Genomic DNA, 12,930 nt, shown 5'->3' with positions numbered 1-12,930 from the left:
TTACCACACTGTTATTTTTTGTATTGATATACGAGAATGTACATATACAATTGTATGGTCGCTTTACACGAAAAAATATTACTGCAGTGGTTCCTGGACTTAAGAATTTAATTCGTTCCGTGACGAAGCTCGTAACTCATATTACTCGTATGGCAAATAAATTTTTAAATTGTAAGTTAAAATGGATTTATGGCAATTGGAATAGTAATACATACTACATAAATGAATGATGAAGTTTATTTTTAAGTTACACAATACGATTTTTGCTCGCATATCGAGACAATGCTCGTAAGTCAAGACACTTGATAGTTTATGGTTTCACTGTATAAAAAATTATTGAAAATGACCTACTAAAATACAGCATGTATTGATATAAAATTCCAATAAATTATGAAATATGAGTAATTTTTGGAATATCGGCAAATACAAAGTGTTTTCATCATAAATCATAATTTTTATTAATATTATAAAAATAATAAAATAAATTACGCAAAAGATAATGTGACATCTAAAAAAAATACTACCTAGTACACAACGACATAGTAAATAATATAAAACTCTATTTTTATGAGTTTTAAATAAAATATTATATTATTATCAAAATTAAAAAAAATATTTCACTACAAATATAAACGAAAAGTTTAAGATCAACGGTCGAATATATCTGATATTCGAATATTTGGTCTCTAGTCATGAGTGAATATTTATAACCTTCAACTTCATAACGATAAAACAACTATGAATTTAACTAAAATATGCCAGGATGCAAATATGGAATTCATATAGTTGTAAAAAATTATTATTTTACTAATAAAAAATGTTGAAAAGATGACACATTAAGACAGGTACACGATAAGGAAGTAAACGTAAGTTAGTCAGACTGTTTTTGTGAGACGTGAAATTTTAAATCCAGATTTTCCATTTTATTTTAGGTGAAAATGTTATTGTTTCTACAAATGCCATTCTTACAAATGCGTAAATATAAAAAAAAATATATGAACGCTCTTCAGCAATAAAGAATATTTATAGATATTCAAACTATGTTTTAGCGTTTATTGAACTAAAATACAGAAAGCTAAACGTCTATGAATTAATATTAATACACTTTGGTTTACACTAGCCGAGTATAACTCGGCCGAGTACTCGCCCAATCTGAACGCAAATTATAATACTCGGCCGAGTAAATCAAAAAACATTATTATTAGGCTAAATATTCATGCTTTGCTCGGACTAAAGAGCTTATTTATTAGAAACGATTAAAATATTTTTAGAAAACAAGAGTAAGTTTTGGCTCGATAAGTTGCAGACCGAGTGGCTCGACAGGTGTATATTAGGCATTACGAAGATAAGCATTTTGATATCTTATCGCAAGTATTTAATTTCGTTACTTTATAACGGAAGCGTTCCTGGTTAAAATGATTTTCACGGGAAAGTTGATCTGTAAAAAGCCTACTTCAGTTAATACTCTGAAACCCTTTCGGTTGATTAGCGTACTACAATACTGTCATTCAAGCCGCAAAAAACACGCTCTTGTAATCAATGTAAATTATGTATATGACATACATAATCCACAGATAATTTAATAAAAATACACCGACATATTTTTTTTTCGTTTCATAAATGCAAATTTACATCGTTTTGAAGTTCAAGGTCTCAACCGTGTAAAATGTGTTTACGACGCCCATTTTTACAGCGTAAAAACAGCCGGGGACATAATCGTAAATACGGCGCCCAAGCTGCCTTTACTTTCGAAGCGGATTATTCCCTCGAGATACAGGCAGGCGCATAATATCAATTTTGAGTTAAAAATACCGGCGAAATGTGCATACGCAAATAACTTTACGATTCCACTAAAGAAAAATAAATGGGTCACACTCCGAGATCCGGGAATTGAGAAAAACCGGTGAAAACCGAATATCGAACGACAGTTGTACTAATAATAATGATAATGGAGTATCGGTACTTAAGAGCGTCGCTAGCGCCGGCGCCAGGGATAGCCAATTGTGTCTATTGTTTATTATGTAGTTTTATTTTTCGAGTTGCAAAAATAGTGTATGTAGGATGTATATGCAGGTGGTTTTCCGAGGGGCCCCTGAATTTTTTTTCTTCGTCTTGATTCGATTTCCACGTAGAAGCGACAGCTGATTATATAATTGATTTCATCAGAATTATTTAAACACGAGGCCGACAGAGCGAACGTCAAGCGACGCCGAAAAACGGTCGTTATTGCATCGGAAAAACCAGTGGTAACCAAGTTAACGTGATTGTAAACAAAAATAATGCATCAGCATAATACAGTACTTTGATATTAATCTAGAATATTTTTTAATATTTATTCATTAATTCAAACAAGCGTGTAATTTTACATAATAATTAAATTATCCTACCTTCATGACAAAAAAATATAGTGTTTATAATATCGATGGCTTTAATTGTGTATGGACTCTACTTTTGGATAAAAATAACAGTATATTTGATCCGTGCTTGAAATAAATTAATCTGTTGCAGAAATGCATCTGAAACTCATGATTGAAGAAGCAAAAAACATGGATCATTTCAGGGCACTGAATTTAAAAAAATCCTGTTGAATATTATAACCAAAAAGAAGCATATGTAGATAGAGAGACTTTCAGAGATTGGTTCAAAAGGGTTGCCATAGAAAGCAGTACTGTTAATAGAAAATGCTTCTTCCTTCGAATGAAAGCATATTAATAACGGTCTTATGGTTGCAAAATTTTTACTGCCTCATGTTACAACTTTAATTCAACCTATGGATCAAAGTGTTATATCATTAATAAAAAGCCTTAACCTTGCTGGTCTTTTTAAAAATCTTGCTTAGGAAGATGATGGAAAACATGGCACAAACTTGTCAAAAGTAACGCCAGAACACTTAAATATACTACATATGTAGAGGATTTTGAAGTGATATATTTGAAATAATCAGGTAAATGGAAAATTTAAAATGTTTTGGAAATATCGAACGGGAAAACATAGATTGCGATTCAATGCTTAAATGATGCGATATCATTTCATTGTCATTCAAATAAAAGAGTAGATAGATTAGCACTGATTTATGTTGAAAATTTACTGGACTACTTTGATCAAACAGGATTTTAATATAACGATATAATAGATTTTAAAAAATCGTACTGATACTCGAAAACTATTGAGAGATTCTCAAAATCAAATGAGAATCGCAGATTTTCTTTATACATGAAAAATGATAATCTGTATTGTTAATATATTATACATATTTTAAAACCAAATAAAAATTGATTTAATAATCCATGTTCTTTCTCCCGAGCTATACTTAGCAATACAACTATGCTATAAATATCTCGCATCTTAAAAAGTATCACTACAAAATGTTTAATACACAAGTAACTGTGAAAATCATGCGAAAAAAACGGATAAATCTTATAACAGATCATACATATGGATATCGATACTATACTTTATTATATAAAGATAAAATAAAATATAGGTCATGCAGCATATAAAAATGCAATATCATATACTGTACATAAAAACAAACTATTTACATAAATAAATTTTGAAAGTAAAATTTATACGGATGTAAATGTCGGTATGCAACCGGAAGCGCATTTTATACGGTACTGTCATATTATTATGTCATTTAATATTAAAAACTCAAGTTGGTTTTAACTATCAAAGAATACTTTCTATTGAACTTCAAAACTTTAGATAAACAAAAAACTATAAACTTTGCATTATATATTAGTTATTGTACATTTGGCGACAAATGACACACTAGTAAATAATGCATTCACTTCGGCGACGGATTTTTGATACAAAATATAAGATTTTATTGTATATTTATACATATAAGGCATATTTTGGATCTAAGTAGATTTCAACAAATTATTTCTTTCAGTAAAAGATTTTAATTGAAATAATTAAGTCTCATTTATTGCCTTAAATATATGTATATTAATAGATAATAAGAAATTTAAGATTTTATTTTTATTTATTTTTTTGAATAATGAATTTCATATCTATTTTCTTTTTATGATTTTTCACGATTTTTATAAAAAAAACTGCGTAGCGGTAAAATTCACATTTTCTGATAAAACCTGCTAGAATACGAGTGTTAGAATAGACAAAAATTTGATTTTCTTTTAAAAAAATGCATTTATTTTTCACGAAAACTTCACAGCACAACATACTTTACAAGTATTATAATAATTAGTTCACAATATTCAAAGCTATAAGGGTGTAATTTACTAGGAAATTATTTTAAGAGATATGTGCATTTAAATAATTACTTTGTTCAATGAAACGATTTATTTATGCATTTAGGTAAGGGAAATATTTGGATTTTTCTTTGATTTAAGAGAACTATTCGCAAGGTTTTCACTATTCTGACCAATGCTCTCTCGCATCTAATCTTTATCGAACAAATATTTTATATATTGCTTGTTTAAATTGTCCTTATTTTTAATTTACCTTTATTTTTGCGAAACACAGAATGAATATGAATATTTTAAGATTGACTTAACTTTATATAAATAATGTAATTACTGACTGAATTACAAGTGTTTATGAATATACTGATAATACTGAGAAAAGAATAATAAATAGATATTAATTAATTGGTATTGAAATAAATTGAATTTATAAGGACAGATCAATTAAAACGTTAGAAATAACTTTACAATCTATTATGTAAGTTAAGGTAGATTTTTTATTTGTATAAATATAGATAATTTAGGAATTAAATGTGTTATAAAGTATGTTTATATAATTTTAAAAAAACATAAGCATAAAAAATAACTGACAAAGGAAATATAATAAATAATTAAGGAATTGCATTTTTTTAAAGCACGCTCAAACGAATGCACTTTTGATGTTGAAGCAACATTTACGTCAGTAGTTGTTTTTATAAATAAATATTATTAAATTATTAAAATAGTGAGAATATTGAAAAATTATTCTTAAAGATTGAAAAATTGTCGTCAAATATGCTACAAATTGCTACAAAAGTATGTATGATAAATTTAATTATCTATTTAATAAATCGTATTGCGATTAAGTTTTTATATGTATATATCCTGGATTTAACGCCACAACTTTAGAAGCTCATAAAAGCAAACCGATCGAGGTCCCGTGACCGATATCTCGACTCCGGAACCGAAACCCAAACAACCGGCGCGGTCAAAAGTAGCCCGGCGGCAAAAACATCACGAACTGCCGGCATCACACACAAAACGTACAATAATACAATAATAACATAGAACGCGGGCTGGGGGAGTAGCAGCGCGCGCGAGGAGAAGCGCGCGAACGCGATCAGCTGATCGGGTAGCGTCAGAGGTTACACTTCTCGGGGGTTGTGTGCTTCACTCACAGTGGCGGCGACGTCCCTGTGTGCTTCGTGCGCATAAATCTGGCGGTCGGTCCGGACGCATTTGCGTCGTGCGTCGTGCGTCGCGCGTGTGCAGCCGGCGCTCGGCGTCGCTCCGCTGTTCGCACTCAGCCCCGCGAGGGCCGAGGCCGAGACGGGTGCGCGCGCCTCTGCCCCCCTCGCGGAGGCCCCCGGCCGCCCCCCGCACCCGCCAAATCAATGGCTTCGATTATAATTCAGGAAAACCGAAAGGGGCGAGGCGCATGCAGCCAGCCACCCGGACCGGTTATTCGCGGTTCGCTTCCGCAATGTGCTGCCAGAACTGGTTATGGGTGCATATGGGGGAAAGAAGCTCTTCCGGGGTACTTTTAAGCGCGCCACCTGTGCTACTCGTGGACGTCGTTAAAAACGGGCAATTGGCGGAATGCGGGCTTCCGGATGCAGCAATTCTACGAAGCTGTGAAGCGAAACGACAGAGATACTAACGAATTTCATTCTCGGCGCTTTTTAAAATCCCAGGAGTCGGAATCACTCAAATTATTTTAAATCTTTAGATGCATTCTGGAAATACTAATATGGATTAGGTGATGTGGAATTGGAAACGAAAATTCGACTGATTTCAATAACGATTGGGTATGGTTCAAAATTCTGGGAACACATTATGCGGAGCAGTTTCTCAGGAGCAATGTTATTTATATTTGGCTCGCGTATAATAATGTTTGCTTTTCCTCTACTTCTTTAGACAAACCAACAAACAACCTGTACAGGTTTTGTTTTGAAATGTGTAGCATATAAATTAGTAACACTAAGTCAGATTGTTTTTTTTAATTGGCTATTGATGTTACTCACAATGTGCTCAATGCGGCAACTGTTTTGCCGAAAGACTTCGGCTGCAACAATTACCATTAGTAAAACGCTTTCCTATATTAATTAATAAATTAGCTACATGTGAATCGACTTTATTCATTGTTTTGTTTTCTTTTTGCGAAAAAAATTCTAATAATAAAACAAAATACACTATCAAACTCTTTTATATCGAGTGCTTAATCTGGTAATGACGACGTATATTGTATTATTTTAGTTTAGATATTGCCATGCATCTGCAATAATAGTGGGTGGTTCCTAAAAAGCTATTCTAGTTATAAAGTAAAAAAAACGATGTCAATTAATAGACAGGACAAATAGTGTGAAGGAGGTATACATTTTTTTTATCTGTCGCTGTAATCTGACCACAAAGTAAATCAGTACTAACCAGGGCCGTCGAGAGACAACCCGGGCCATGAGAAAACAATGATTCCGGGCCTCATGAAAAAATATATTTTTACATCGTAATATAATTTCTTGAATAAATAATAATAAATACAAGTTAGCCCTTTCTATGCTATAAATAAGTAGTATAAAAATTAGCCACCGTTGCAATATATTTTCTGTGAAATATTCTATATTTCGGCTGGCGCCGGCACGATTTTATTGCTTTTGACATGAATTTTTGCCTATAGGCTATGATAGTTTATATTCCATTTGCTTTAACGTATCTTTAACGAGCTAAGTTACACGATAGCTTTGATGTAACGTACCACGTGCAGTATATGATGCATTTGCTCAGCGGTACTGCAAAATTCAACCACAAAAATATTACTAAAAAGTTTCAATGTTAATTTAATATTAATATTAACATGTTTTTAATATAAAAAATACCATAAATTTTTAAACTGCTTGTGTGATTTTATTTCCTTTTATCTATACTGCATTTTTAAGCCGTTGACGCGCGATATGAGAGTTTGTTCATGACGGGCAAACATCGCCATTTTTTGACGTTATCCGTGACTAACACGTTTTTAATAAATCTTGAATGAGAAATTTTAGATAATACTAAAAACAAGCCAAAAATGGAATCAAATGGCAAAAACATATTTTTATCATGAATACGTCAACTATGTAATTTAACACATTCTTGTCGTGGGTAAATTTTTAAAACTGTCTATGTATAAAAAAAATCGTAAGTAGGCTAATTAGTAGCGGAATTTAAAAATTAGTCCAGCTTAAAAAAATGAGAATAAATTATGAATGATTTATTTGATGTAAATAATATTATAAAAAAAATAATCTTTATTACTACACACAAGCCTAGATATCATTAATACACACAAGTACAGATATCAATAACTGCATATATGCTTTTATATGCTTTACGAGAGTTAATTGATCGCTCTAAGATTTTATTTATATTTTTTAATTGGTCGAGCAGTGAGAATATTTTCGTAAATTTAACTAATAATAAATGTAAATTTATTATAATAATAAATGTAAATTTAATACAATGGTAATGAAATATCTCTTATCAAACATCTCAATACTATATTCATTTCACCCTCGGGAGAAATTTATATAGCATTTCAACTTTATTCATTCCTTTATATCTAATATCTAGCTTTTGTTGACATTTCAAGGTATACAGTAGTTTTCATTGGTGTTAAGACGTTAGTCATGAATATAACGTTATACCTTTGGTTGTTTTTAAATGTTGGCATGATTAAATACATAATTTATTTAGAGGCTATCTCTATTATTTGCCGAATTTGCCGAATTTGCCGAATTTTCCGAAACACACACATTTTAATATATTTGCAAATTGTTTCTGGCTAATCAAAACAGTAAGAAAATTAATATATTTTTTATCAACTTTAATACCACATTTACTATTTTTTTTAACTGCAAAAAGACTTAAAACTGCAGTTTTAAGTCTTTCTCTCAAAGCCAGTCTAAAATGTCATCGTGATCTAAAAATAGTTTCTTCATATACCTCAAATTTTAAATATATAAATTATACTATCACTGACTAGTTGTTTTATATTATATTAAACACATATGTATGTTATAATAGAAAACGTTTTTGAGTTTTTCAGCGCCCTAACATTGAATAGGCTAATGTAAACTAGGATGAAAATTAAAATAAATACAATCTTATTTTTCACATATTTTACATATAGTTTAAAAACAAATGTTTAAGATTTTGACATCGATATGTATTGAATTTAAAAGGAGAAAATTAATGAAAGCCTTTGCAAATTTATTATTTTATTATATATTAAATTTAAAGTTACATTAACCTGATTAAACCTGATTAAAGACATTTATTTTAAAAATATATTGATATACTTGATAGTCTTAAGAAAAAGTGCCGGAGCGACTTACGCAGATTCAAAAGTTTTGTCGTTCCTACTTTCTCCGAGGATCTACAAGTGTCACAGCAGTAATCACCTGGGTCCAGATCATAAAACTTCTCGGACAGTTCGTCTCTTAAGATGTATTTATGTAACTAATGTTTCTATCTAAACGGTAAGTTATACATCAGCGAGACATGTGTTAGTCTTTTTACTATTTTTAATATTTCCATAAAAGGTAAACGCTTGTCTGTGGCAAAAATCTGGAACGGTTTCTACAAATGTCTTAGACTACGCTATTTTTTTGAAAATACCTATCGGATGAAAATAAACATTTCAAAATAGTACGTTTGTACTTTTTACCCAATAAAATACAGAACCATATAAACCTTTCAGGTAGCAAAAAATAGTGCACGAATTGCTCGCAAACTATGTAGTTGTATAAGTACGTGCATAAGTAACTTGCGATGTTAAAGCTGCTCACTAGACTTAATCCCCTACGCTGGTGCTGCCTTATTAAAAGCCAGTCAGATGTAGTAATGGGGATGATAAACTCTAGAGATCTCAAAGTTTTAAATTAAATAGTATTTTAAATATATATGTATGTATCATACATACTATATGAATTCGTATACTAAGTTTAGATCATCGACAATTTATTGTTTTGCTATACTAAAAAAAGAACTTAAACTGATTATAGTGATATTCGGATCAAAGAATGGTCCACTACTGTTTATTTTAATTTTATATAATATAAACATAAGTCGACAATTTGAAAATATTAAATACATTAAGTCGTTTACTGATTCTTTATTTTTACATTATGATTTAAATTCGTTATGAATAGGGCTTCAGTAAACCGATTACGGATCAGCGTTGATAAATTTCATGTTGTTTTCTAGAACACTAGATCTTAAGAGACTTCCTACGACCTCGAAGGAATTTTTAAAAGGGGCAATTATGCAAAGGATCTTTGCTATAAATATAAAAAAAAAACAAATTGGAATTTTAAATATATATAAAAAAATTTGCCCTACGCCGTCAATAATATATCTAATAAAAATATAACAGAATAATAAATCGTACTTTCATGAATCAAACAATTACTAGTGGCGGCTTATTAAATTTAGCTTACAAGTGTTAAAAAATAATTTAATATTATAAAAATGTGAGAATTTTCTGACCTTCAAGTTAGGGGGATTATTTGGTTAAGATAAAGGTTTTTTTTTTGTTTTTGCTATTGCTTAAATTGTTATGCGGCAATTGAGAAAACGTCTATAATCACCGGATAATTCCGGTGCGGGTTCACTTTGAAATCCGAACAGTGAGCTAGACTAGTAGATGCGAAGAGAGAAGCGGTGGCTTCTGCGATCTACGCTGGTCTAAAGATAAATCAGCCTTCTCTTGGTTGCAGTCCAAGTTAAAGAACTTCGATATTCGGATTCAAGTGTGGATGCTAGTAAGTCTCGAGTTTTCAGATTAGGTATCTGAGAGGAAGTGATTCTAGGTTTGGTCGCCCCTTTTTGTGGGATGACTAATTACAAATGGTATGTAGGATTACTAATTACAAATGTATGTATCATCTTTTCTCAAGACGATGGATATTATAATAAATTTTAATTTATGACTTTATCTGTTACAGGTTTTCCACAGTGGTGTCCTATTTTAATGAAGAAGTCTATTTTTTCTGAGACGGCTAAAACCTTTTATTACAATTTGAACTGGACTTGATTTATTAATATGAGTTTATCTCTCCAATTGTGAATATAAAAGTATTTTAATTGATGAACCTAACAATATGTGGCCATCTTTCGAATGCAGAAAAACTTATTTCATGATCATAAGTTGGTGACCCTTTACCACGACAAAATACACCAGTTGGATTAAAATATTGGAAATAGAGCCACTGAATTGTACTCGAATTCAAATAAAGTTAGGGGGCGTTGTGTCCCTTTAACGAACACCTGAAACACAATGAAGTAAGCCGGGTGGCTCGCTACACACACAATTCAGATTTTTTTAATCAAATTCATTGCAACGTTTCGGTTGCCCCCTGAATAAAAACGCCCTCTCTGGCAGCACACGACGCACAAAACGCCGGACCACGATAAATCAACGCATTCGCCTACGAAAAAAAAGTATATAAATTACGCGAAAAAAGAGGCTTTGAAAAAACACGCGCGCGCACGCACGATCGCGATGAAAATCTTCATTGTCACCGAAAGCGAATTAGGCGAGTGTTAAAAAATATATAATATATATATTTTTAAACACGTGCTCCCCTCGAAAAATCCCACAAACGCGCTCTCAAAAGGTATGCGTTATGGAGACGCAAGGTTGAATCGTATATTGCGCGATCTCATGAATATTAACCGATATCAAAATACCGACAGTTTGGATTTGGGCATTTGGGAAACCTTGAAACGTCGACTGCGATCGAAAAAGTAGGCAGTGATTCAAAACTAAACGTCGATTATAAATTTGTATAACTACAGTTTCCTTTTCATAGCTTTTCTTAATTTAACGGGAAAATATTGAAGTGATTATTTGCATCAAAGTTGCTTGAAATATTTTTTTATAACAAACGACAAAATTATTTCAATTACATACAAGAAATATATGTTAAGTATTATTTATTTTGTTATAAATATTGCCTCATAGTATTGTCTGATATTAGGTTGTTGTAAATCAAGTTCCGATTCATCAGAAACGACTGTCATTCAAACAAGACGTTCGTAGCAAATAACTATATTATTTATTAATTTCACTAGAGGTATTGTGTTCTTCATTTCAGATTTTTTATTATAGGTTCTTATGTATTACGATTTTGACAAAAATATACGTAACCTTTTTTGTACGAGTTCAAACTAAAACTTAATGAGCTACAGACAACGAGAAATATAAATTTAGGTATTGTTTGTCAGAGAACTTTAAGACGTTGGTTCAAGATATTTCTCACTGACGATATTAAAAACATTGTTAAAGCTTATTTACAAACAATTGTTTGAACAATCTTATCAGGCTTTGAAATTTATTTCACAACATCGGAAAGGTGGAAAAAATATACAAATTGGAAAGGCAAAAGCAGCATATTTTGAAGTCTGTCCGTCAATAGTTTTTAAAAACAATAGAGAACTATTCTTAAATAATATCTTTAGTTGTAATGTAAAATTGATTCTATGCGATAACCACAGAAGATCAGGGCAATGATTAGCCGGCAAAGAAGCTCCAAAAGCTTGGACTTTGCACCTTAATTATCGATAAAAATATGGTGGCAATATGATTATATTTTAGATAATTTTTTTATCAATTGTTTCTTAAACCAGATTAGACAAAAGTAAAAAAATTTAAACTATGCATAAAAAAATAACCATAGAAGATCCGATGCAACATGATAATACGAAAAATCATACTTAGCTAATAACTGTTACAAAATCAAATGAGTTCAGATTGTAAATTCTGCATCACCCTACATATTTCCCTAACTATAATCACCTTTTTAAACATGTATTTATTGTTAAATCGTTGACAAAATATATAATATATAATATTTTGATTTAAGCAATATAGTATATGTCAATACTAGAATATATAATATTGCACTATACCAGAAGAATATTTAAAATTGAAATGTAAATTAAAGTGCGTTATATTTTGAATACTTATTACCTAACTTTGACGATTAGTGATATGACCCCATGAGTTAAGTAACCCCTTGAGATTCTTAAATAACTTTGTAATCTATGATCTAAAGTTCGCCCTCAATATTCTTAGTGCCTCAAACTTATGTATGTGTAGTCAACAACAAAAAACACCGCGATAAATTCATTAAGCTATATCTCATGATCAGAAAATAAAATTATACAAAGGATCTCGAAATTCGGGTTTAAAGAGATTTTAAATTTAAGTTTTTAAAATAATGCGTTAAAAACGATAAAGGTGCTCAAAGATTTAATGTCACTTTGCATTTATACAATATGGAATATTATTACGGTGATAAAAAATACAAAACTCGACTATAAATTATAGATATCTGTATCCGAAGAAATATAATAAAATAAGTATTTTTTAGGAACACTAAATCCTTAGATCACTAGAGAATTTGTAGATATGTCTATTTAATATCTATACCATTTATTGCGGTATTTATTTATTATTAAATCGTTGACAAAATATTATTTTTTTAAATGGAGCATATTTGAATTAATAAAATTGTAGTTAAAAATACAGAAAACTTTATAGGATACGAAAACCCATTAGTGAATTGGGCAAAAAATTTAAGGAGAACAAACTATGTATGTATGCTACAAAAATATAAAAACCTTTTTCTAATTTCTACATAATATGAACCGATAGTTTTGGCTATATTTTTAAATTTTAATTAAGTCGCGATAGTAAGCTTTT

At 30.7% G+C, this 12,930-nt stretch overlaps 1 protein-coding gene across 5 annotated transcripts in view; it reads right to left on the bottom strand.

Annotated features, from left to right (window-relative positions):
- chinmo (Chronologically inappropriate morphogenesis) overlaps positions 1–12,930 on the bottom strand; it is a 267,710-nt gene that overhangs the window by 99,896 nt on the left and 154,884 nt on the right. For 4 of the 5 annotated variants that reach the window (XM_088203666.1, XM_088203665.1, XM_088203668.1 and 1 more), the window contains exon 1: positions 5,366–5,502. The exons of the other annotated variant lie outside the window; for it this stretch is intronic. In XM_088203666.1, the coding sequence (XP_088059792.1) occupies positions 5,366–5,400 (35 nt within the window). In that variant the 5' untranslated portion in view covers positions 5,401–5,502. Of the gene's footprint in view, positions 1–5,365; positions 5,503–12,930 lie in introns of those variants that run through there. 5 annotated transcript variants of the gene reach the window in all.

This window comes from Plectrocnemia conspersa, unplaced genomic scaffold, assembly GCF_051122295.1.
Source record: "Plectrocnemia conspersa isolate PC_06_02 unplaced genomic scaffold, ASM5112229v1 ptg000014l, whole genome shotgun sequence".
NCBI lineage: Eukaryota > Metazoa > Arthropoda > Insecta > Trichoptera > Polycentropodidae > Plectrocnemia > Plectrocnemia conspersa.
The sequence above is the reverse complement of the archived record's forward strand: the minus strand, read 5'-3'. Positions and strand labels throughout refer to the sequence as shown.